Below are 26,662 nucleotides of genomic sequence, written 5' to 3' on the forward strand. Positions count from 1 at the left end.
GCAGTAAGGAAAGACTATTCTTAGAAACTTGGTTGTGATGCGAATATGTTTTGCTATCCCGATCCTGGTTAGCATTGTCGACTGTGATGTGCATTGCGCCTGCGCGCGCCACTCGGCTGTGTATATATGTAGGAAGACTTTTCTGAATAAAGCTTAGTTGCGAGTAGCGCCTGTTCTGTACATCAGTGTTCCTTCTTAGTCCTTGTCGATTTCGCGCTAGCCAATTTTGAAGAATGGGGAAGGACGCTTAACACAATAATAAGTGCTGCTTGATAAAAATAAGTAATCGTCAGATAGTCTTATACTTTCTCTATTCTAGCGAGTGTGCTGTGCTCAGTAATGTTTCTGTCTATAAATACGTAGCTGTAACGCTAACAGAACATATGAAGTGGGACGAGCACATTGAAAATATTACATGCGAAGCATTTCTTAGCGAACATCTGCCACTTTTTGTGCTACCGCTCTTTGTACATCATGGGGTCCTCGCTGTAAACTATGACAGGTGAAACTTGCAGCTTACACCGCATTAGTCAGAACACGTCTCGAATATGCTTCGGCTCTGTGGGATCCACATACAAAACAGATCATTGCAAAATTAGAATGAGCACAACGGGTGGCAGTTAGGTTATTCGGTAATCGCTAGAGGCGAACTGTTAGCGTGTTACATATGCTAACTTCTCCTAATTTCGCATCCTTTCAGTCGAGGCGGGAAGAACAGGCTAAGTTTATGTATTGAAAACACATCGATAAACTGAAGATAGATAAATTAGATATCTGTGTCTAGTGTCTTGCGCCAACACTCGCCAGAACTGCGAAAAAGAGATCGAGCATTTACGCGCATCGAACGCTACTACAAATATTCATTTTTCGCTCGGAGCATTAATCAAGGGAATTCATTGCCGAAAAGCATTGTTCACACTGCATATGGCGATATATTTACGAAAATGTTAGAGCTTGTTAACGAAAATATTGCCTATACAGGTTGATTCTGTTGATATATGCATCTTTGTGTCTGTTATTGCAGGCCTCACACGTGTATATATTTTTTTGTATGAACGCCCACGCTTGGACTCAAAGGTGTGTGCCGTATCTATAAAAAGAAATGCCACAGCATTACGGGCGTGAAATTCAAAACTATTATCGTGAAATTTATTTCCTCCCGACATTGGTCAAAACTTTCCTGGCATACAATACAGAATAAGTCTTGAAAAAGGCCTTGAAGACGCTAAACCTAATGCTGCACTCTAGCGTCCTTGGAGGCCCTACACAAAACACAGCGTATTTACACAATTTGCTAACTTCTTGCCTCACCAACACCGTTAGCCATTGATTCGCTTTCCGTTTTCAAGGTTTAATTTTTAAGGCCCCATACGATTAAAATTGCGAGCTTACTACATGGCAACTGCTCCCTATCACACGTTTATTGCTAACGGAAGCTTGAGATACGCCCGAGGGCTCTCGTTATCATTGTCGTCAATTTGTTCTTGGTTTGAATTAAGAGCTCAGTAGTCGGGAGGCTGGTTGTCGTCTTCGAGTGGATCGGCTTTCGTTGGCTTCTTTCCCTTGAGTTTAATGATTGTGCAGGCGGACAGTCCAAAACATAGGGACATCATCAAGAATATCAGAGCCACTCCGGCTGCAAAGCCCGTCGCCTTCAGGCAGACCAGGCTGCCACTGGGATCTGCAGAAACGTGAAAGGAAAAAAAAAGCACGCTTTCATTTCTAAATGAATGCCCCTCTAGCATTCATTTCCATGAATGTTACGCGCCCTTCACGCTTGACATAACATAATGCCTCATATTTAGTGCGGCTTAAAATGATATTTAAAGCGGCACGTGGACACACATTGCAGCTGTGTCGCCTAATAGATAGATAAATGGACAAATAAATAAATAAATAAATAAATAAATAAATAAATAAATAAATAAATAAATAAATAAATAAATAAATATTGTGATCACGTCAGGCACGAAAAAAAAAAGAAGAGCTGAAACGCAGACGTTTTCCGGTTGTTCGCAACGTCATTACGTAATAATGAGGAGCGTACAGTTGTGTTTATCTGCTAAGGACTATTTACTGACACCACACAAATTTGAAATGTGAAAAGTGGCAGCAATTTTTTTCGTGTATGGAGCTGATTTTTCATGCATTAAGTGTTTTAGGGAGGTGAGGTGCAGTGTTCGCAATGGTGGACGCAGCATAACCCGATGAAAATTGTTTGCTCTCGGTTGGCGCTGCATATATTTAATGACATTGCCGATGTTATACCCGTAAATTAAGTGTTTGTGCAGTTGTATGAAAACAATTGAGTCGTGGGGAATACAGTGGGATAAGGCAATGGTAAGCTCACGTCTGTGGTTATTGCACTGCCATAAGGAAATCTGATGATTCCGTCGCACACGCATGCGATACGATGGTGCGCCTCACCTGCCAATGCTAATGTCGTAAGTCGCTCTGCTTAAATTGTAACTTAGTGCTAGGCTAATCTCCCGGTACCGTGTGCAAGTTACTGAGTTGTCAACTTGGTACGAACGAACGTGTGCAAAAGCGTGGACTCATACAAAGTGGATTTTTTGCTCTGTCGCAGTGCACATATTCCAGCATAAGTATTTAGTGCTTAGTCAGCTGCATGCATCAACTTCATAATCTGAGGATGGGTGCTGCTGTTTCTATGATACTGGGGCAAGACGTGACAAATTATGAAAATGCGACGCAAAAAAAAAAATTAAATTCTGGGGTCTTACTTGCTATAACTATGATATTATTGGAAAGCACGCCATATGGGTGACTGCGTATAAAATTGTACCACCCGAGATCTTTGGTGCGAACCCCTGTATAGAAACGTGAGTGGTTTTCCATTGAACAGAAATGCGTAGGACGCAATACGGCTCGAAACTGCAACCTCTAGCTTAGTACTGCGGCACTAGTCCCGCTGGCTTTCGTGATCGCAGCCAAAGAAATGTCCAAGCATAGCGTCACGAGATCGACCGGGGAATACCTAACTGTGCATGATCCTGCCTCAATTCTTTCGGGCTTGTCTGCGGCTGTGCAGTGAATCTATCATAAATAATATTAAGCTACTATTCCTGCAAAAAGTTCTATTATTCTTTTAGGAACTTGCTGGTATCGCTTCTGGTGGGACTAGCAGTGTCAGAGTCGAGTTCGAACATAAACACGTTTTTGTCGAGCTTGCGAAGCGATCTTATCTCAGTGATTTACGCGCCAGTTTGCTAGGTCACTCGCAGCGGACACAATCTAGGGTGAGATAACTAACGATCTCTGTTCGTGTCAGTGAGCGTTTCTTGAGGCCGAGGGAAGATAGAAAGGGTAAACCGGAAGAGCGGCAGGCGTGACCACGAATGAATACCCACCCCACCCGACGCTGTCTTGAAGCAGTTGATGATGGGTGTGGTTTCATGCGTGGAAGAGGGTTAGGGGCGAACGGAACACAATGGTTCAGAGAGCTTTAAGTACAAAGCAATTATTTCGCCGCCTCATTTCTCTGCCTCTTAAACCATTCCGAATTGTAGGCAATGGTTCAGTCGCAGGAGAGGAGGTGGCAACTAACCGGAATAAGGAAGGCTTTGCTGGGCGTCGGCGTCAGTGTGGAGAACCTCCAGGGCCTGGAACAAGTTGAGCGTCTCGAATGGCGTCGCTGTGTCGTTGCCTTCGAGAGCTGCCGATCTCTTACGGCGCTGGCGCCACGAGCATTGCTGCGTCTGCAGCGAAGCAAATGCATGCGGGTCAAAGACGGTCGACGGGCAAGTATCTTAATACAACGTTTCAAGGAAGGTTAGGCTTGTAAGTGTATCAACATGATGGTTGAGAGGACACTATGTAAGTTACACCGAGTACGCTTACACTGGACACGATAATTTGCTGATTTGCGATAAATAATGTGTGTGTGTGCGTATCAGGGAGATAATATACAAATTTCTTAAGCTTACATCATGAGACAATGATTTGAAGGTCGAGGCAGAGCTGCGAAGGAGACACAGGGAAAAAAAAAATGCCTAGAAAACGGATAATATTGTACGCCGACGCGGATGTTGCGTGTTTTTTTATTTTTGACTCGCCTCTAAGCGCCGTATTGTGAATACAACGCTTCGTTCAATGAGCCATCTGGCTACAAGATCGTACAATTTGGGCGTCATTACTCCAGTAGATTTCATTGTTCCATCAATGCGCTCGAAGTTTGACGAAATTCCTAAAGACGAATACAAATAACAGGCTTTTTTCTGACCGCAACGTTCGGTCCGACGATGACTGACCACATATGGTATTCTAACAGTACTGTGTCATCATGGGAGCATAAAAATTGACTTCATAATGATTCTGATAAATTCTCGAGACATTCTGGAATAAAGACAACCTCGTGACACCGTTTTCTCGCATAAATATGACAAATTAGTTCAGCGGACACCGGCAAGGAGGAACACAAGTAGGTACCTCAAAAATGGATTATGGCAGTTGATGAAGAATTCGCCCTGGTTTGAGATCAAACACCGCAGCAACAAAACTGCGGGGTGGACGCGCTTTACAGCCTGAGCTAGCTTAGCGAGGCATAAATATTCGACAAATGAAAGCGCAGGAACATTGGATAAGGTAGACCATTCCTTCAACACCGGTTCTGCGGGCTTTCGTAGAACTTTCGTTTAAAACTTTGAAGGCTTTACTTGCAGCTTCGTGGTACAGTTGGGTGGGTGGCGTGACTTCGTTTTACGTTCCATCACGTGTAAGACTGCAATCGGGTCTACTTCGCTGGTTGAATAACACAAGCCCAAAAGTTCGTAAGGCAAGCATGTGCGCGCTTACCGGGCAGGAACTGTGGCACATGTGGACGTCGCACTCGATGTACAGAGCCCTGCTGCCGGTGAAGCGGAAGGCCTTGAGGAAGGCAAACAGCGCCACCTCTTGACCCCCTTCCGCACGAGTGGAATGCGAACCTCGGAAGGCACTCAGAAGACGCTCCTGCAGGGTGCACCTGTGGGGGCAAGGAGCCAGAAATAAAGTGTATATGTATAAGCGTACACGTACGTCCAGGGCTCTTCAAAAAGAGCTTACCTGGTCCAAATATTGATAAGTTTACACGCGCGCTGGGCACGTAACATGGATGTTCCGGCTAAATAATACATGTTAGGTAAAATAAGGAGCTCCTCACGAGGTATTTAGCGCTATTTATAACTTCGGGCCAGCTCTTACAATTCCCAAGTACGCTCTAAGAGAGAGAGAGAGAGAGAGAGAGAAAAGATGACTTATTGCTCTCAATGGGGAGTCCTGGCTTGCCACATATACCTGTAACTCTCTTTACAGATACACGGTAACTCTCTATTGGAGAATATTAGACTCCTTTTGGAGAGTCATTGGAGGCACGACCCTGCAACAGTTTTTCTCGTAGAGCATAATGAAGAACTTCGCGCACCGTTTCATGCTAACGCAGAGAGAATTGTGAGCTTTATTTGCTGAGTCTATCCTATTTACGAGGAACTCGAACAGTTTCGTGAACTGAATTGAACAATATGAAATGAAATGAACGACAACAAACTGAACAAAATGAAATTGAGCAGTTTCGTGAAATGAATGAATTCGCCTTTTTGGACGCGGCAGGTTTTCATGTGCGGTGATTGGGCCTTTTCCCGTGCACGGATCTACTTATACTGTTGCTTCTGACAATAAACATTCAGTTAGCGCTCGTCCCGTTGTGTCTTCCTCGTGCGTGTCTGCTAGTGCTATGGCACCTTTTGATGCATTTAACCAACTAGCCCCAAAAGCCACGTTGACATCGCGCACCAATATTTTTGCTAAAGTATGCCGGTACTTTTTTGTTCCAGTTCGACGCGAGCTGACGCGTCTTTCAATCACTTATTGGCTATTATAGTTATTGTGATCCGAAGTGAACAAACATAGCAGTTCTTATAGGTGGTAACTTGCCTTAAAAATAAAAAAAACTAAAGCGTGCTGCAGTTAACGTGGTTATGTCCTTAAGCACAATCAATGGAGTGACCTATTCTTAAGATTTGATAAAAGCTTTGCCCTTCAGCAATGCAGTAATTACAGTTAGCATCGAGTTTAAGTTGCAACTGCAGCCAATGAATATACAGCGTGATTACCTCAATTTCCCCAGTCAGTCGTGACTGAACAAGACCAACTAAGACACCTTATGTTATTTTGGCAGAAGCTGATTCGCAGGCACAAATGCATTCAGCTCTGATAAATTTGCTATTAGTTATTCATCATAATCAGCGTCATTTCTGTGTGAAACGCCTACGGTTCACATGTAATTACATTTATAAGAGATTATTCGGTACCAGCGATATATCTCTTGCACTTTATTCGTCTGCTAAATTATTATTATTATCATTATTATTATTATTATTATTATTATTATTATTATTATTATCATTATCATTATTATTATTATTCTTATTATCATCATCATCATCATCATCATCATCATCATCATCATCATTATTATTATTATTATTATTATTATTATTATTATTATTATTATTATTATTATTATTATTATTATTATTATTATTATTATTATTATTATTTTAAGGGTCGGTATTAGGCCCACTCCTATTTTTAATTTACGTTAATGATGTTTCTTTTGCCATTCGTAATTCTTCTTCCCTCTTGTATGCCGATGACATCAAGATATTTAAGGAAATTCATTCAGTTAACGACTGTCGCTTGCTGCAGTCAGATTTGTGTTCTTTTTCCGAATGGTGCAACGGCAGTAACCTTTCTCTAAATACCTCAAAGACAAAATTCATGTCTATCACTCGCAAAACATCTAGCGTGTCATTTCAATACTTTGTCAATTCTGTGCCGTTATGCAAGGTTTATGAAATCAGTGATCTTGGTGTTGTTGTTGACAGCGCGTTAAACTTTTCTTCTTACGTTAAGCGTGCTGCTATGCGGGGCCTTCGTTCTCTCGGATGTGTTTGTAGAATATCTCGAGAATTCAGGTCTCCCATGGCCCTACACAAATTGTACACGGCAATATGTCTTCCGCAACTTGAGTATGCGTCCGTGATATGGAATGGCATTGCTCAATCCAGCGGTAACACCATTGAACGAGTCCAGAAAAAATTCCTCAGCATATATAAACATCGCTTTGCTAAAAATGACTCTGGATCTCGTTCAAGTACTGCTGAATCATTATCACTGCCATCACTTCACTGCCGACGAAATCGTTCTGATCTCTTATTTCTCTACAAGCTAGTCCACGGTATCATGTCCTGCCCTGTACTTCTCAATTGTGTTAATTTTCGAATTCCGCGTAAGCTAACCAGAGAGAACAGACCATTTCATGTACCCGCCTGCTTCTTCCAACACTCTACCGTTCACAGAATACAAAGTCTTTATAATATTAATTTTCTTGATCTTGACGTTTTTCATAGTCCACAATCATTGTTTTTATCCGAGCTTTGCACTGTTTTGACATAGTATGGCACAATGTACAAAGTCTTCCCTTCTCCGTCTTTCCGCATAGTTGTATATGTTCAATCTAATTTTTTATTCCCCTTCAATATTTCTCATATTGTCTTATTTTACTCCTCCCCTTTTGTGTTCATTTCTCTTTGTCTACGTGTTTTTGCTCTTTTTATTTCTGAAGACTGTCTGTATTGTATTGTTTATTTTTATTGATTTTTTTTTGCGTGCGCCTGCACAAAGACCTCACGCTTGTTCCTGGGCACGTTAAATAAATGATTGATTGATTGATTGATTATTATTATTATTATTAAATACACCTAAAATAGCAAGACTTTGACAGTATAGGCATGATCAGTACATGCTTGTGCCAGGAAAATGAGGTTAAAGGCAGTATGTCGACGTACTAGACATTATTTTCGTGCATAAAAAAAAAGTAGTTAACAACAGTTCTGCAATATTTGAAGTCAATGAATAAGTAAACGAATTAGTTTGGGGATTTCGGTAATGAATATAATCACATAAATCAAACAAATATCACATAAACATAGATAATCACAATAATGAAGATAATCACATGAACGACACGAGTTATTCAGTTTAAACGAAAACAACACCGGGAACTGGGTTGCAAACTTACTCGTGGCATAAGGTGATGCATTAAGCAGAGTACACGGCAGCTCAATTATATCGCAACTGTACCACGTGCGTGGACGATAACGCAGCAGTGGTAGGGCTATGCGTGCTACAAATTCAGTGACCCTTTCTCAACTGGCATGGACGAAAGGCTCTAGTTAGTCGTAACGGCATATGCTTGTGTACGTTGCTTGCGTGTGCGTAAATACGTAATTTACCTCATCACTTCCGTCATCTTCAGTATCACACAATAGGCCTATGGCCCATAAAAAATATCTATATCACCCATTACAGAATGCGTCACACTGTACTATTTGATGAGTTACATTATGCGTTCATTTTGTGTTGCAACTGCATAGCAGTGGCATCATTTTCAAGTCAGTGGATTTTTATATGGTGAATCCTCTATAGGCCTTTTGAGATTAGATTATGCCGATTACGAAAGCAAAGTGCCGACCAAGTACTGCAAATGCACTTCATTCAAGCGACACCGATACGAGCGAGCTGACGGGATAGCGACACTGGCCGAAGCTCGCACAAAGAGCTGCAGTGAATCTAAGAATAGTCGCAATTTTGAGTTTTGCTTGCAAAGCCCTTTTTAACGAGGTGTGTATATCATAATGGTGAATGTCGCACTTTGATCTTTCGACTGCGAAAACGAAGATTTAATGGGGTTTGAAATGTTAACTTAAAAGAGCGCCTATGGGCACACCTTACTGCACCATTTCCAGTACTCGGTCGCATTATACAGTGCATTGCATTAAATCGCTCACCCGTGGACATCAACGAGTTGCAGCTTCTGGTCGGCTCCGTTGTGAGCCACGCAGTTGCTCACGAGGATGTCGACATCACCTGCAAGTGAGGTAGACGAAGTCGAGAATGCCATGACGCGCATCAAAAGTTTTTCACACGAAATCATAAAGCATTTCAAATCTAAGCGTGGCATAAAAAGAAAAAAAAAGACCTGTGTCAGTTTGTAATCCATTGACCACGCGACCTACTGAGTGCGAAGAAATACAAATAAAACACTGAGATAAATACAGATCTGCTAATATTTTGCTGCATCACGTAAGGGCTCGTGTAATATTCTGGAGACAAAAATACAGCTTGAGATAAGGCGTGCACGTTTGTTTGCCAACTTTCGCCTCTGCCCTATTTTTGCGCTGCTTCTTTAAAATTCCAGAATGAATCTACCGGTACAATCCAATACCGTGCTAAAGAAAAACTGAGCTAGGATACTAGAACTGACTTTAAAGAAGATTGCATAATTGGATCGGTAAGAGGCGCTTTTGCAATGTTATAAAAGCCGTTCTTACTGCAGCAATGGAGTTGGCAAATCATCACCACCACCAGCACGTTAGTGTAATTACACCAATTGTGTTCAACATACTTTCAAACGACAAAGAACGAGTCAGCAAACGTTGATTTATTACCGTAGGGATTAAAATATGCTGCAGAAAAAGAGAGAAAAACTCCGCACAACCTACCAATATTTCATATCACCGTCGTGCATCAACCTCTGACACGTCCTCTCAACCTTTTTATTTCTTGTTTAAATTGAAGTACTAATACGCGCTTACACGGTGGCTGCTGAAAATTTGAATTTAATGAAAGGTTGTTGCCTGTGAAGACCACTTAATTTATTTGAATAACATCACACGTCGTTTGTCATGCTTTTAAAACTCCTAACAAAGGAATTGAATAAAAGGAGCAGGCTTGGCAACCGAACGCGCTCAGCACGTGGTATACGTATATTGCGCTTTAACGCATACACGGAAGCCAAAGCCCGAACGCTGAAGTAAGTGATCGAAAATGGGCCGCAAGGTCATTTTGAGTGCGCCACGGCCATAGAACAGTCGCGAAAAGAAATCGTCGCCATACTTGCAGATGTACACATTGATGGCTAGCAGACGACACCAGGAGCAATCGACACTGAACGTGTTCCTGACGGCAACTCCGCTCGATTTCGCTGGGCATATTGCTTGAACATTCAGTGCAAATTGCTTTATGAACTTGCCCACTAATGTTTCCATAACCCGAGCAGGAGAGACCGGCCGGCAGCGTCGAGCAGCTTTCACATCGAGCGCGCGCGCGAAGAGCGGCACCCGAGTCCTCTCTCTGACGTCACACGCGAGAGGGTGCCACTCAAAGACCTCGAAGCGAATACCCGCAAACTACTTAATATCAACTGCCCACCAAACTTTCTGTCTCCCCCTCAAGTGTCTGCCTTCTCTTGGAAGCCAGTCAGTTGCTCCTAATGAGCAGCGGTTACCTTGCCTACGCGCTACATGCCCTGCCAATGCCCATCTCTTCTTCTTGATTTCGACTAAGATGTCCTTAACATCCGTTTGCTCCCTGACCCACCCTGCTCTCTTCTTTTCCCTTAAGAAAATCACGGAAGGCGCTGAAACAAAGGACATAGTCGAGGTTTCCAATCCAGCTTGACGTCACAGAATTTGCACAGGGCCTCCTCAGTACTTGTTTAGTGATCACCAAATATTACATTGCATTCCGCAAAAATAAATAAATAGACAGTTCAATAAGCTCTCACAGATTTCAATAATGAAAACTTCAGAAAGTAGGGTAGCTGCTTTGAAATTTGTGAAGTCATACCAACGGTGCACACTAATGCGCTAGAACGGTAGTTCGAGTGCAGAATTCAAGGCTGAAAACGTTGCTCTTCATTTCACCTTATTAATAACTGTGGTCATAGGACCCAATGCAAATATAAATGGAATGCGGAAAACTACCGTAGCATGTAGACAAAACACAGAGAGGTCCTCTATTGTTACCATAAAAATATTTGGCATGCCCTACAACTTTGTATCGCTCACTGTAATCATATTGCATGAAACCGTGCTATAAGGACACGAAAGCATTAACGGCGTCGAACAATTTTTTTTGGCCTATTTGCGACGGGAAAAGATTTTTTTTTGTTCTGTTGACTGTGGATATCAACTGTGGTTGGCATGTACAAACCTCTTTGTCTACTGTTTGTTGTTACTGTTCTTTGGTGCTTTGTGCGTAGTTCACTAAGGCTTTCTCAACTTCATGCTGCGACTTTCCCTGAGCAAGGGGTTACTCTCTCAACCCTCTCGCAGCAGCGATAAGCGAAAATGAGACACTGTGTGCGCATTGTCCATTGGAAAACACTGCGATGCGCACTGTTTGCATTTCCTAAAACCATCTAGTTTTACCGCGTTCTATTAAAAATTTCGTCTTTGAAACAAATAAACAGAGAATTATCGAGTTCCACAGAAATCTTCAGGTTGGTACATACATCCCATCTCTCTTGTCTTATATACTCGCTACATCGTACGGGGAATCTTCACTCCTGCTAACTTCTATCTTAACGTGGCTAGCTAAATTCGATAGTGATGACAGCGTGCGAGAAAAGGACACGGGCGTGTTTCAGTGTTGCGATTGTTTTCCTTGACTGGGTGTAAAGACGATGCTCACGATGCCTGCTATGGCATACACTCCTTGTACGGTCATCGCATGGATGTTGATTTATATGGATGGACTTTATTCTTGCATAGGGTAATTTACGGACTGCAAATTTATCTGCACTCTTACATTGCTGTCTATTATTTCTGCAGAGGGGGTGCAGAACCACCAAGAGATTTACATTCGGTTCGTTGCGTATAAACATAACCTACGTGCTAATGTTGGAAAAAAGTACGCTGCCGTTATCTAGTCGTCTTGCTGACTCACTGCCATTCAAGCATGGAAAATAACGAACTAGTAACCAAAAGAAGCCGCCATTTCGCTGCCATCGACAGCATACCACGTGACACTTACGCAGCACGCTGGTCATGGTGATGACGAGAGTGAGCGGATCGCCGACCGTGACTGGCCCCTGTGCCCGGGGTCCGGACAGGCCGTAGCCCAGGCGCACCTCCATGCTGCACTGTGGAGGTGGCAGAGTGAACACCACCGCTGTGCCAGTGTTAACCCTGCACGTAGGAGGAGGGAGGCAATTGCAGCACGTGCAACTGCTGACGCTCGAACTCTCCCCCGCACATATTCCTGCATAGTCTTTTGTTGACTCCGTGACTCGTGTGAGAACGACTGAATACGCAGAAGGACGTTCTCTTCTGCTAGCTGGCCAGTCAGAGTATTCCCTATCGTAGGAATGCAAATGAAAAATTCAAATAAATTCTTGCTGTAGCGTACATACAGAACTTGCCACGAGTGCGTGTAAAGTGGGCAACGCACGAATATCTTGTCACGTCCTCGGCTGTGCGCTTGTAATCTACGTCTCATAATTCACTTGATGCCACTCTTGCACACTAACGCCCAAGAAGCACTGATACGCTACTCTACATAGGTGAATCCTCTTCCTGAAATAGGATGCGAAAGCGGCACCTTAAAGACTAAGGCCACACAAAGCATGCATGCGATTGTCAAAAGTTACAAAGCTACTCATCGGATACTAACGTCCGCAATTCTGCCCGGCTGCAATGCTCAAAAAGCTTGGCCAATTCCACGAAGACGAAAAGCCTAGGATAACCATTATTCTTCTTTTCCGCAATATGCAAGCAGCTCATCAATAATGAAAAATATAGTTCTGAGTTCTCCAACGAACCTAGTGCCATTTCGATCTCTGAAGGTGGATGACCAGCGTAGCACGAATGACTGGCAACGACTTAGAAGCAACCTATGAACAACTGTCATCACCTAGCTAAGGCCTAGAAACAACCCAGAAGCAACCAGATTAGTCTTGAGAATCGTCCAGTTTCGCTGTTTCAAGGCTTGTGCGGCTTAGTGCAAGCTTCGGATTTTTTTTTTACTCAAGTCAATATGCATGCGTGGTTCCGTCACTATTCTATGCTTATTTCATCCGTATCGCTACAGCATCATTCGAAGCGCATTTACGTATTTCACGCCTCCTGCACAATCAAACGTATAAATGGTCAAGCTCAAGCTTTCAATCCATCAGCAACTTCACGTGCCATCGTTGTTTGGGAAGATCTTCCCGGCATTACTGCATCCACCCGTAACCGATCTCTTCAAGATGAGTAGCGGATGGGCGGAGTAACGTCGCGCGAAGATTTTGGTGAAATGACATAATGATATCATAAAGGTTTTTTTTTTCACGAACTTCTTTTTTGCCTATAGACAGATACGTAGCCTGTGCCTCCCATCATTCCGATTGTGTTTGAGGCACCGATAAAGTAGATTGCCCTCAAGCTTCTTTAGTATGAAACTCTGTGGTTTGGACCCAACGGGACTCCGAGATAAGTGGTGGCCTACGGCGCCGCCAAAGTTCTCAGTGGCAACGGGACTTGTGTGAAGTGCACTTAGAAAAATGCTGGCTTCGTCTGCTGCAACCCTTTTCGAAGGCCGTCAATAAGAAAATGAGACACGAAGTCTGGAACTTTGCCAGAATTTTATATAGCACAATTATAACCAATACATAGTCCGAAGCTCAGTTTTACTGCAGCTTACATATAATGAAAAGCTTACGTTTACGAGTGACACCAACGCCAATGTCGTCGACTTCGGACAAATTGGTGAAAAATCAAAAGCGCAGTAGAGGTGGCGTTGTAAAATGTCATTTCACAGTGGAAGTCTGCCATGAAACGTTCTTGACATAACAGCGGAAAAAAGGACAAAGATTACTGCTCGTTCACGTTTCGCTCCCACTGGCACGAAAAGTAGCTGAAGACGTGAAGCGGCTTTGGTTCATATTCAAGACGCGTGCGAACGCCTCGAGCAATGCCGAGCGTTCCTTATGAAAAGGCGATAGCGCGACAAATACGGCACTTTCCTTTTCCTCTGCGTTGCAGACAAATACAAAACTCTAGCGCAAGGAAGCGTGTGGCCGTTGACGTGTCATGTAATGATATCCGGAAGAGGACGACACGAGGAAGAGATCGTGGCGAGAAAGAAGAGAGATAAAAAAAGGGAAAAACTCTGTCCTACGATGCGAGTTTCCCGGAGTCGGCAGCGTGAAGGGCATTAAAGAAGACGGTACGGCAAAACTGCTGTTGCTAATGCTCGCCGCACGATTTGCGCAGGAAGCACGAATAGCGCACGTGCCCTCCGTGTTGCGTAAGGATGCGCAAGTGGGGACAGTCGTTGAGTAAGCGTTCCGTTAACCTCTGCTCGGGTGTTTGGGGGCGCTTTGCCCGACGGGGAAACCCCTTTAAAACGAGGACGCTGGCAAGGAAGCCATTCCTTCTATCATTCATGCGATCTTTGTTGCCAAAGTAAGCGCTCGAGTAGGAGTCGGCGCTGTTCCCGGATGTAAATAGATGTTGCGCAAGACTTACTGCGGGAGACACGTCCTGCCACCACGTGAAAGGCGGCGCTGGCGAAATGAGGTTCAGGTGATTCAGCTGGTGGAGAACGACATGCACGTGAAATGTATGATTAATTGAATGGTCGACATGAATGCCCCTGGAGAGAGAAAAAAAGAAAGAACAGGAAAGGAACCAGGCGAGCATCCGGTTTGCTACCCTGCCTAGGGGATAAGAAAATGGAGACTAGACAGAAAAAAAAGGAGAACGAAGGCGAATACTTCACGCGCAGAGATGTACGATCATACCGTTAGGCTGAAGTTTATCTGACACATGAATTTAGAGCTTGGGTATTCGATTATGGAATCGTGACCGTTAAGAGTGCAATGGGAGAGCCATGGTGATTACTGAAGCGCTGGAAACACTATTAAGAACCCCTAGCAGTTGCAAAGATGTTCGGGCTGCCGGATTATTCAGACACTGGTTTAAGAGGGACTCAATAGCGGAGTCCGCGGATTAGATATGGTTGGTGAGCAGTATGCACGCCAATAACGACGTAAGCGAGAGTTTTAGCATTTCTCCTCCATTGAAATGCAGTTTCTGCAATGCCTCTCGTCAGCCTCTCGTCGGCAGGAAATCTGTGGCAATTTATCACTACCTGCGAGAGAAACGGATGAGCATTACGTCGGGAGGTGGACTATCGGTTGAGTCGAACAACTTTAGGCTATACCAATGATCTTTAGGCTATACCAGTGGTAGTGCAGTCATTCGGCGCTGGATGGCGTATGCACATGATGAGATCAAAGACAGATTTTTAGCGTGGTCCTCAGATCCACTCAACGGACGATTTTTCTGAGCTGACTCTCCTAGTTTTAACGCAATGGAAATGTGGCAGCTGAATCAAAAGCCCTGAATAGAACCAGCGAGCTGATGGTACTCGGCGGCCGAAAAAAAATGTTTATCGCTAATCCCTGCTGATATGATTGGCCAGCTATGCTTCTGAGCACCATGGCAAACGGTATTACCAAATGAAGTGAGCGTCTTCGCGGCGTTGGTGCTACGCTCTCGGCTTCTTGGGCGAGGTATGCTAGGTCTCGCCTAGCTCGATGCGTGCCCTTGGCAACGTCAGAAAGCGGAGACTATCCAAAATATGCGTAGCATGATGCTTTCGTGGCTGTTGTCTGTTTTTTACACGTGTTGTGGGAATAGGGATGTTTGCACGTGGCAGATGAGTTCTGCGGAATCCCGCAAGGTGGTGGAAGGGTTATGAAAGGTGTGATTGCTCCAGGACTTACATATGGGAAATCAGTGAAGTCAGAGGTGCAATCAGGACTGGACGTGAATCAAAGGACTTTGGAACGCCTTGCGTAGGGTGCTCACAGGAAGATGAAAAATGGGGTTCTAAGGCGATATGGGATGGACAAGTTTTGAGCTAAGAGAACCTCGAAGCAAAATGAGGTTCGAAGAGAGGCTAACGAATATAAATGAGAGTAGATGGGCAGCGAAAGTATTCCGACAATTCGCGGTCAAGCGCAAAAAATTCGGGTGTGAATATTTCCTTTCTTTTGTAGAAAGATAACTTTACATCAGGTAGACGAGACATTAGGCAGAAATTAAGTAATAATAATAATAATAATAATAATAATAATAATAATAATAATAATAATAATAATAATAATAATAATAATAATAATAATAATAATAATAATACATTTCGATCTTGGTGGCGCGCAGGTCACCAGACCGTTTTAACGGGGTGGTGATAGCGTGCATCAGTTCATCTGGAAAATTAACGTCCATCATTTCGTGACACAAATGTTCAAGGAAGTCCATACGAATTTCTGAGAAAGCTTCCTTTTTACGAAAAATTCGTCATGATTCGGACATTAAGCGTGGGACCAACGCCTGTATGGGACGTTCGCTGTACCAGTTGAGTTAACCAGGAGGCAGAAAATTGGCTGCGCGAGGCAGAATTGATTCACATCTCAAAGTACCTGGATTAGTGAAGCGCCTTTGGAGGGCGAATTCATCGACGAATTTCGATCAGTTCGCCTTCGCGCTGCCGATTACTATAGCTTCCTTGCTAGCTCAGTTGGTAGAGCGACCACCCCGGAAATGCGTTGGTCCCGCGTTTGATCCCCGGACCAGGGCGAATTTGTCGGCAACTGAGAAGTTTTCTTTCTGAGAAATCCGTATAGATTTCCTTGTGGCTTCGTGTTACAAACGGGTGGTTGTCAGTTTCCATTTCTCATGTTCATGTTTCAACTGACAGCATAATACAAAAAGAACGGTCAGAGAGGTGGACAGCGCTGAACTTTCAACAATTTATTTTCTTTTCAGAAAGCCTCGCTGTGTCCTTCTCGGTCTACCTTATTGTTATTACGCTCTCAATTGAAACGTAAATCATGTTCTACCAACAGTTTACACAGTTTCACAGTTGCCTACAAGACTGCAGTTTGTCGTAAATACTGCACGGCTTAATAACTGCGCTGCTCTACGGTAAGTTTAACAGGGCCGGGTGGGCCACGGTAGCTTGTCCCTCTCAATCACTTTCCCAGTGAAGTTCAATGAGCGTACTTACTCGACGTTTAGTAGCGGGAAGGAGACCGTCTTCCAGTAGTCGAATGCGTACTCGCACGTCACGCGAAACCTTTCGTCGGCCGAGTCCTCGATCTGCCGGTCGTACTGCACCGTTAGTGAGTTCCACAGCTGGTGGCCACGGACCTGCACGCGAGAGTATCCTGAATAAGGGATGCGGTCGAGGCGACGTATCCGTTGCTTCAAAAAAAAAAAAGGAAAAAAGAAACCCAGATATTCGCGGGAAGGAAGGAAGGAAGGAAACAAAGAAGGAAGAAAGGAAGGAAACAGAAGGGGGGAATACAGGGAAGTTAATCAGAAAAACTTCCTGTTGGCTACCCTATAATGGAGGATTATGGAAGACGAATAGAAGGAAGAGAAAGGGAGATGAGAGAAGAGATGAAGGAAAAATAAAGGAGAGAGTCACGAACAGATGACGCATGGAACCGTCAAACTTCACCACCACGTAATAGAACAGGGCCACGATATTGACATTCAGTGGTTACCTGGACAGTGTGGTATCAGTGGCAATGATTTCGCAGATAACGCTGCTCGCGCATCACATCAGGAAGCAAACATCGTTCCAATTCCGCTTTCAAGGACAGACGCTGCCAGGCCGATTCAACAACTGGCCCGCAGTATCACAATGACGGAGTAGAATGCGCCAAATATAAGGCATACCCGACTGCATCAACTCAACCCTTCAGAGATTCGCCGAACTGGCTAAGAAAATAACGCGATAGCAGCACACGGGAACACTACGTGATACTAGCAGCTTTAGGCGCGATGTGCTTCCGCTTTGTGATCCTCAACTGCAGGATCTGGTCAACGAGCCTCCAGCTTTAAGCTGCAGCATGTCTCCCACACAGCTGCACGTTGTTTCCGCCTGCTGGCAGGCATGCCAGCGCGCCTTTTCTCCAGCGCGACTAGCCTTTCGCTGAATCTTTTCGGCCGGCGTTGCGACGACACATGATGCGCGCCCATTGCGTGCTGCTAACGCGAACGGTGCAAAGAAGACGTGGACGAAGCGGACGCGCTGCTCGCGCGCTCACCTGCTTCTTTATTTTTGCACTCACTCGACGCCTCACAGACTAACAGCACGAAGTACACGCTCTCGCGTGACCTTGCCTTAACTTGTAGATCAGATCCACACAACGAGCCGTTTTAGGGGCGAAGCTCCTTAAGGCGGCACCCGTTCGTCCCTCGTCGTGCTCGTAGTAGTGAGTAACAAGTCTTACCCTTTGACCTCCAAGGTGGTGCCGGTGGGAGATTTCTCCTGTGCGTTGTTGAACAATAAAAAATTCGCAGCGTGCGCGTTAACTAAAAGCCGAATTCTTCTGTCTCTGTAGAAGTGTAAGTGTTAGCTAAAAGCCGACTTCTTCTGTCTCTCATTCCCATTAGCAGCCATTGTTTACCTCCAAGGTAGTGCCTGGTGAGATTTCTCCTGTGCGTGATTAAACAATAAAAATTTTGTTCAAAACGCCGTTGATTGATGAAATAAACCAACGAAAGACGCCAGATGTTTTGTAAAAACAAAACGAAAGAACGCCAGATGGTTCTAAAGCAAAACGAAAAAGACGCCAGCTGCTTAACGAAAGACGCAAGGTGTTTTCTAAAGCAATGGTTTTCTAAACAATGAAAATTCACAGCGTACATGTAAAATTAAAGTGAGCTGCAAGTCGTCATAACTCATCGAACCTTTAGTATAAACGCGCCCGATCTCACGTCGGTGATGATGTACTGGGCAGAATTCACGGAAGATTCACGGTTTTTACGCATAGGGGCGGGGGGGGGGGGGTCCCCCCGCCCCTATCTTGCCTCGCGGCTCTGCGGCGCCGACGCAGGCAGCGTCGCGGCAGCGTCTTGACTGAAAAAACCGACCGCTCGCGCTGCACAACCGTTCACTGACCACCCCGCATAAATAGGCACTGGATTTTGACCTCCAAGGTAGTGCGTGTGTGCGATTGCTCCTGTGCGTGATTAAACAATGAAAATTCACAGCGTACATGTAAAATTAAAGTGAGCTGCAAATAGTCATAATTCTCATCGAACCTTTAGTATAAACGCGCCCGATCTCACGTCGGTGATGATGTACTGGGCAGAATTCACGGAAGATTCACGGTTTACCGATGAACCTCCGCAGCTTCGCCCACTCATCATAATTCACTCCGTGGATATGCTGTGATTTTTTTTTTGTTATGTACCTGGAGTTAGAGCTATTGCTCTAATAACCTCGAAAGCAGCCGCACGCCTTTATTTTGCAAGACTGCATCAGTTGTATTAGTACGAGTACAGTCCTTGAATATGCCCCATGTCCACTTGAAGTCGAGCACAAGGAAATCTGTTAGGACGGGTGCGTTGTTCGCTGTCATTGTCCTTTGAATCCGTTGCTAAAACAGCGAAAAAATAAAGCACGGACGAGTAGACACAGGACTATAGTGCTGTCTCACGGGAAGTGGGAAGGCGCACTATCCTGAGCGGCATGTCAGCGTTAGTCCTGTGTCCACTTGTCCGTGTTTCATTTTGCGCTGTTTTAGCTCCGGATACGTACCAACTGGCTCGCATTCAGACGCTATTAAGTCCTTTGGGTGTTGCTTGTTCAGATGAGCATTGGATGGCGAAATAAGGAGCGACATTCATGAGTTAGTCTTACGACTGACCGTTTCTTCACCGTACCTTCACTACAACATTACAGTGCAGTGCGGTAAGAAACATTGAACGAGTATCGAGAGGTGGCGTTCCGGCAAGAATATCTGGCAGTAGTTATGAAAACGAAATGAAAACACACACACACACACACACACACACACACACACACACACACACACACACACACACACACCTTCACCCAACCAATTTTGTTTCACGCACGGCAAAAGGCACTATATACGCTTCCAAATAGGCTGGCTTAGTATAAATCTCTAAAGCTTCCTACAGTATGAATTTCAATAAATTTCGTTGGCGCTTTTGGTAGCGTGTCGTATACCAGGATGAACATTTTTCCGAAGCGCGCGACTGGCGATTCGAGCCTACGACCCTTGCTCCGCAGCGGGACGCGTTAAACGACTCAGCCACGAATGCATGCATCCTCAAGCGTACTAACGGCGAGCTATTTATATACACCATTTACTCGTACGCAGATCCCCGAGGTGCTTCAGCTTGGCAAAGCTTGTTCACTATCACCCGCAAGATGGCGCAGAGCGTCTCAGTGCGCGCTTTAAATGGCCTCACTTCGCCTGTGTTTCGCCGTAGTTGGGCTGCGTGTCTTCGGTCCTGTACTTTGACATACAGGGCGTAGTCGCCTGTGCTCGGGCGCTTATTTCTTCAGGGGGTTCATTACATGACTCCTAGCTTCGTTTGTGTTGTGATTTGATTGCAAAGTTTGCGTTGTAGCCATAAAACACACCAAGGTCACTTCGCTCGCTGCAGCAGCCGTGTTTGATAAAGAAGTGAACTGCTAATCTTTCTTAGCATGACATTAAAATATGTTGCTATCGCATTCATTGTTTCGCCCTTGCGGCAAAACTGTGTCCTTTTTTTTTTTGTTCGGGCTTATACTGCTATGTTTCGAAACAACCCTAATTTCCAAGCATTCAAAGCATGGCAATAAATCGGAACATGCACAGCCGTCAGCACGCTTGATACGTACAAACGCTCAGCAGCTTGACCTGGACCGGCTTGGACTGACGCCAGCGTCGCGAAGTGTATCTAGGTATGTTTGCGGCAGCCGACGATAGCCGGTAGCGTTCACTATCGGTGGCTCCAGCTATCGGCGGCCGCCGCAAACATACCGACCAACACACCCCTGCGCTGGCGTCAGTACAAGCCCGTCCAGGCCAGGCTGCGGAGCGTTGGTGTTAAGCGTGCTGACGGCTATACGTTGTTGAACTTAATAAGAAATATTTTGTTCGAAATGTTTAGTTTTGTAAGGTCACACAGTCATTTCAAGCAAGAATATTCAAGAATCAAGAAGCAAGAATATTTCAAGCAAGAATAGTCAAATCTTGTGGAGAGCTATGATGTAGGCTAGTTGGTGTTAATTCTTCGAATATGCGCTTAGTTAATACAGCCACAGGACGAATGAAATACAGGACACAATACGACGAGCGCGAACTACCGACAGGTTTAATGTCTGCGAAAAAACGCGGCCCTGGGAAGGGGTATGTCAAACGAGCGTGCGCAGATGCTCATAAAAAAGATTGACGGAGCAGGCATTGATTGCACAGAGAGGGCGAGAAAGAAAGAAAAAAAAGAAGGTAGAAAATGAAAAGTAAAGAGAGACCGCCATCGCAGAAGCAATATCGGGTCAAAATTAGCGTGTTATTTTCGCAAAATCTACCTCAGCCGCCGTTAGAACGATAAATGGAGCACTAACACAAGCGTTCTCGCCTTCTCTAACACCCTAATTTTGACCTGATCTTGCTTCTGCGATGGCGGCCTCTCTTTACTTTCATTTTTTACCTTTTCCTTATTTCCTTTCTTTCTCGCTCCCTCTATGCAATCAACGCCTGCACCGTCAATCTTTATGAGCATCTGCGCATGCTCGTTTGACACACCCCTTCTCAGGGCCGCGTTTTTTCGCAGACAGTAAAGGGTCATTCCACGCCAAACGTCCCAGCCATTTCGGCAACTATCTCAAATGTACTGAAAAAAATCATGCCCATATATTACGTTGAAAACAGTGAATTGCTAGAATATTTAGGAGAGAAAAAATTTTTTGGTCTTGTGGGTGCCTTCCAAATTTACCAGAATGTCACCTGAGTGTTGTTTGTAAGAAAATTTATTCTGAGAGTATTGTTTCTTGTTTTAATACCAAGTTTGGTTTACATATTAAGCAAAGGTGTTTGTGTAAGCTGTTTAAAGCTCGATAATATTAGTACAATTTTTCTGCCATATACGCCTCCAGCAATTTCGCCAAAATGTTCTATGTTTGCATTTTTTCAATTGCAATATCGCGCCTTGTATGAATATACGAGTAATGAATACTTACTCTACAGAAGGTATATTTTGCGATAAAAATATTTTCAGACCCCTTAAGTTTCTAAACATTACGTGAAAAAATCACGAATTTCAGAAAATCGTCGTTTTGGTCCACATTGAGACGCGATTTACACCACGTGGTGCTCCAACTAAAAATCGGCTTTATACCTCAATCGAAAGCAACTAAAGTGTTCTTCTTATATGGCAAGTTTTATCATTACAATTTTGTTTTAAGGAAGAAAATAATTTTTGAAGTTCCCCATTGACGGCTATCTCCCAATTTGGTCACATGGCAGCTTCCTCATTGATATTCCCAATTGCCGTCAATGGGGAACATCAAAAATTATTTTCTTCCTTAAAACGAAAACTGTAATGATAAAACTTGCCATATAAGAACACTTTAGTTGCTTTCGATTGAGGTATAAAGCCGATTTTTAGTTGGAGCACCACGTGGTGTAAATCGCGTCTCAATGTGGACCAAAACGACGATTTTCTCAAATTCGTGATTTTTTCACGTAATGTTTAGAAACTTGAGGGGTCTGAAAATATTTTTATCGCAAAATATACCTTCTGTAGAGTAAGTATTCATTACTCGTATATTCATACAAGGCGCGATATTGCAATTGAAAAAATGCAAACATAGAACATTTTGGCGAAATTGCTGGAGGCGTATATGGCAGAAAAATTGTACTAATATTATCGAGCTTTAAACAGCTTACACAAACACCTTTGCTTAATATGTAAACCAAACTTGGTATTAAAACAAGAAACAATACTCTCAGAATAAATTTTCTGACAAACAACACCCAGATGACATTCTGGTAAATTTGGAAGGCATCCACAAGACCAAAAAATTTTTTCTCTCCTATATATTCTAGCACTTCACTGTTTTCAACGTAATCAATCGGCACACTTTTTTTTCAATACATTTGAGATAGTTGCCAAAATGGCTGGGACGTTTGACATGGAATGACCCTAAACCAGTTGGTAGTTCGCGCTCTTCGTATTTGTGTCCTGTATTTTATTCGTTCTGCGTCTGTATTAACTAAGCGCACCTTTGAAAATCAAACCTCGTATTAGCCATAGTGTCCACAATTCTGCGGTCAATAACGTCAAGGCTACCTCAAATCAACTTTGGTTGAAACTCTGCAGAATAACTTAATGAGAAATGCTCGCCTTCTCCCCTGCTGACGAAGGCGCCGCCGGCTGGACTAGCAGGTCGCTGCGGCCGAGGGTGCCGCAGCGGTTGGCCCGCACGTCGAGCGTGTAAGTGGCGCCCCCGGAGCCGTTCACGTACACGCAGTCCGGGTCGTGCGCGTAGCCCGTGCTGTACACGAGGCCCAGAAACGAGCCGTTGAAACGCAGCTCAATGCGCATGAGCCCCTCGTGGCACTCGGCCGATATCACTGGGAATATGAAAAATAGACATCATCACTAACAATTCGCTCCTTATCTTTTTGTTAGAGCAGCTTTCACAGCAGCTAGTTCATATTCTTTTCGTCGTCAAACTGTAGCAACGCGTCACCAAGCTTATTGCTAAGACTAAATTCCCAAAACTGTGCTTCTGGAAGTCTGTTCGTGGATTGACAAACTCTTCGTGTTTGTGGATTGACAAACTATTCTTTCGAACAACCATGGAATTCCTAGGCAGAGCCGCAAATAACGAGTGCTCGAATGTCTCTGTGGAACCTCAAGCAGCACGCACCGAACAATTCACTGGGCGTTGTGGTGATGCGCACTTAGCCTAAACGACTATATGGGTCAACGTCCACCCGAGAAAGGGCATACGGCGAAGGAAGCCGACACACGGACATAATAGGGCGCGCGCGGGTCTCTATGGAAAAATATTTTTTTGTTAACAGAATAAACAGGATCTGAAGGGTGGGTATCTTGTGGGATTTCTGTAGCGTAATTCTACCCTGAAATTTCGTCCCTTACACCGTTAATCAAAGGGTTCTGGCACGCAATCCTGCACTCATTGTATATTCACAATTAATCCGGAATATCTGCTATTATTTTTGTGAGCATTTTATGGAAATCCTTGTTCTCTCAAAAACCTTACTTCGCTTATAGAGCGCCAGAGCACTTAAGATAATTTGCAGGGGATACTTGCCTATATTGTACAGTTTTTGCGGGCACTTTGCCGGTGTCATCGTCGTTCGCCACCCATGGCGTTCGCTAAAACAGATCGCTTGACCAGGGGGAAATGAGGAGCCTCGTGAGAGGGCGAAAGGGAAGGAGGTCACGTGATAGACCACGGAGAGGAGGTGTAACTGAAGGCGAGGGAACAAACAAACAAGTAAAACAAAATAAGTTTTATTGGCGAGGTTGGGGCTTGAACTTTGACGCTCACGGTCCGAAGACAAGTGTCATAACCCATCGGCTTTACACCCACGCTTGCACGACACGAATTTATGGGAAGCATACGAGTGCGAGAGGCAAGTGACCACGTCGGCCACGTACCTCCGCCATATCGCAGCGAATCACGCGCGCGTCGGCAGGGGTCATCCTCGCTCCGACGTTGTCGTGCTCGTTGAGCGGCCGCGGTGCGCCCGTGACGCCGAGCGCTTGCGACGACACGACGGCGATGACGCTGGTGGTCGTTTCACAGCTTCCAGCACGATCTTACGAGTAGAGACGCCTATCACATGCCAGCTAGCCGATATATAAAATATTTAGCGAGAACTCTGCCGAAAGTTAGGAGGAAAATGTAGTGCCTGACAAAGGGGTGACAGCATCGCTGTACAACGGTTTTCACGGCGTGGAGCTGGATAGATTTTTTCAGCTCCTTAACATCGCTAAGGGAGACCGTTGTAGATGCAGACCCCTAACAGTCACATGAATTTATATGGTTGATTCACCATAAAGCAGCGCACACCCACGAAGACAAAAAAAAAAAAGAAACCGACGACACGAGCGCTGTGTCGTGGGTTTCTTTTCGTCTTCGTGTGCGTGTGCTGTTTTATGATGAACATCTACCAACTCGCTCACATCGCTACTTTGCTTGAATCACTGGCCATGAAAATAAAGCTACCATTTATGTTGAATACTTGCCTGTATAGTAAGATACTCGGGGTACATGTTTCTGAGAGCTTTCTAGCCCTCATCTGCATGCGGGACTTGTCCCTGAGTAAGCGAAAGTCTCGTGCGCGGACGGTTTGGAACGTGCCTGAGCTCACGCGCATGTGTTCGTTCGCGCGTTATGCCAGTTCTAAACATTGGACTGGGCTACACGAAGAGGCAGACATTCTTGCACAAAAATCAGATTGAGTAACGTGTGGCGAAGCACTTGGTGCTGCTTAACGGTTGCGCTCTCCAGCGGCTCCTAGTGGGTCGTCCTCTTCTAAACGCCGCTCGCGCTCTCGGAGCCCGTGCTTTTGCCTTGACTGTCGCCATAGTGCATTGTCGCCGAGTGCCGTCCAATAAACAGCTTAACAAATTGGTGGAGGTGCTGTGCTCCCATTCAATGCCCCTGGAGCTTCGTTCCCGTACTCTGCCATCTACCATGCCCCAAGACGCCGCTCAGCAAACGCCGCCTCCCACACCGACCACATGTCCCGGTGTCCCACGCATCCGCGATCCACCTATCTTCACTGGCGCCGATGGTACCGACGTGGAGGACTGGCTCGCAATTTACGAGCGCGTGAGCGTACCCAACAAATGGGACGAAGCAGGCAAGTTGAACAACTTAGTCTTCTACCTCGCGGGAGTAGCAAGTTTGTGGTACAACAACCACGCGTCCGATTTTGCTGCTTGGTCTGATTTCAAAACCGCCGTCATCAACGTTTTTGGCCGCCCTGCAGTTCGTAAGCTGCAAGCAGAACAGCGCTTACGCGAACGAGCTCAGCAGGCCGGTGAATCTTTCACCAGTTATATCGAAGACGTCCTGGACTTGTGTAAGAAAGCCAACGGCACCATGTCCGAGTCTGACAAGATCCGTAACATTATGAAGGGCATTGACGGCGATGCATTCACCATGTTGCTCGCTAAAAACCCTTCCACCGTGGCCGAGGTCATCACACTGTGCCAGAGCTACGAGGAGCTCCGCCGGCAACGTTCGATGACCCGTCGCTCTCCATCACGCGACGAAGACCTTGCTGGCCTGGCGGCCATACCTGACCAGGCCACGCTGCTGGCAGAAATGAAGGCATTCGTGCGCGAGGAAATCGCACGCCAGTTCTCTCTCCTGGCCTTCGCCCACCCGCCGCACGTTCAACAGTCGTCGACGACCCTTCTTCCTCCCATCCGCCGAGCGATTGAGCAGGAAATCGCGGAGGTGATGCCTGAGTACCACCAGCAACCTCCGGCTCCTGCGCCACAGAGTTACGCTCAGGTTGTCGCCAGGACGCACCCGGAAATCCCTGCGGCTGCGCCGTTGAGTTACGCCGAAGCCGCCGCTAGACCTCCGTTCTTCGAAGCGGGCGTGCCGGCTACGTATGCTGCCGTCATCCCTAGGCCCCGACTGCAACCCACCTTGCAGTCATTTCAGCAGCCGCCCCGTCAATCGCATCCTGCTCAGTGTCTCACACTGCTGTTTCTTCTATCGATGTTCACACCATCGCTACCGAGCAGCGCAAGGATAAATGGATCGCTTCGCTAATAGACTTGCTCACTGATCCGTCGACAACACCAACCACTCGCGCGTTGCGTCGTCAAGCCCACCATTTCGCCATTCGTGACGACCTACTGCACCGACGCAATTACAACGCCGACGGCCGCCAATAAATGCCAATATTGCGCTAAGCTCCTTCTAAACTAAATATAACAGGCCAGTTTGCTATCCA

The 26,662-nt window shown here is 45.2% G+C and overlaps 1 protein-coding gene across 1 annotated transcript in view; it reads right to left on the reverse strand.

Moving 5' to 3' along the window:
- Positions 1-1,059: 1,059 nt before the first annotated feature.
- The window catches only part of LOC119395117 (uncharacterized), a 33,468-nt gene continuing 7,865 nt past the window's right edge, over positions 1,060-26,662 (reverse strand). The window contains exons 3-9 of the mRNA XM_049416093.1: positions 23,055-23,284; positions 16,903-17,045; positions 11,878-12,032; positions 8,850-8,928; positions 4,816-4,984; positions 3,569-3,719; positions 1,060-1,681 (exon numbers count right to left, since the gene is read on the reverse strand). Of these exons, the coding sequence (XP_049272050.1) occupies positions 1,503-1,681; positions 3,569-3,719; positions 4,816-4,984; positions 8,850-8,928; positions 11,878-12,032; positions 16,903-17,045; positions 23,055-23,284 (1,106 nt within the window). The 3' untranslated portion in view covers positions 1,060-1,502. The remainder of the gene's footprint in view (positions 1,682-3,568; positions 3,720-4,815; positions 4,985-8,849; positions 8,929-11,877; positions 12,033-16,902; positions 17,046-23,054; positions 23,285-26,662) is intronic.

The sequence above is a fragment of the Rhipicephalus sanguineus genome, chromosome 5, assembly GCF_013339695.2.
Source record: "Rhipicephalus sanguineus isolate Rsan-2018 chromosome 5, BIME_Rsan_1.4, whole genome shotgun sequence".
In the NCBI taxonomy this organism is placed as follows: domain Eukaryota; kingdom Metazoa; phylum Arthropoda; class Arachnida; order Ixodida; family Ixodidae; genus Rhipicephalus; species Rhipicephalus sanguineus.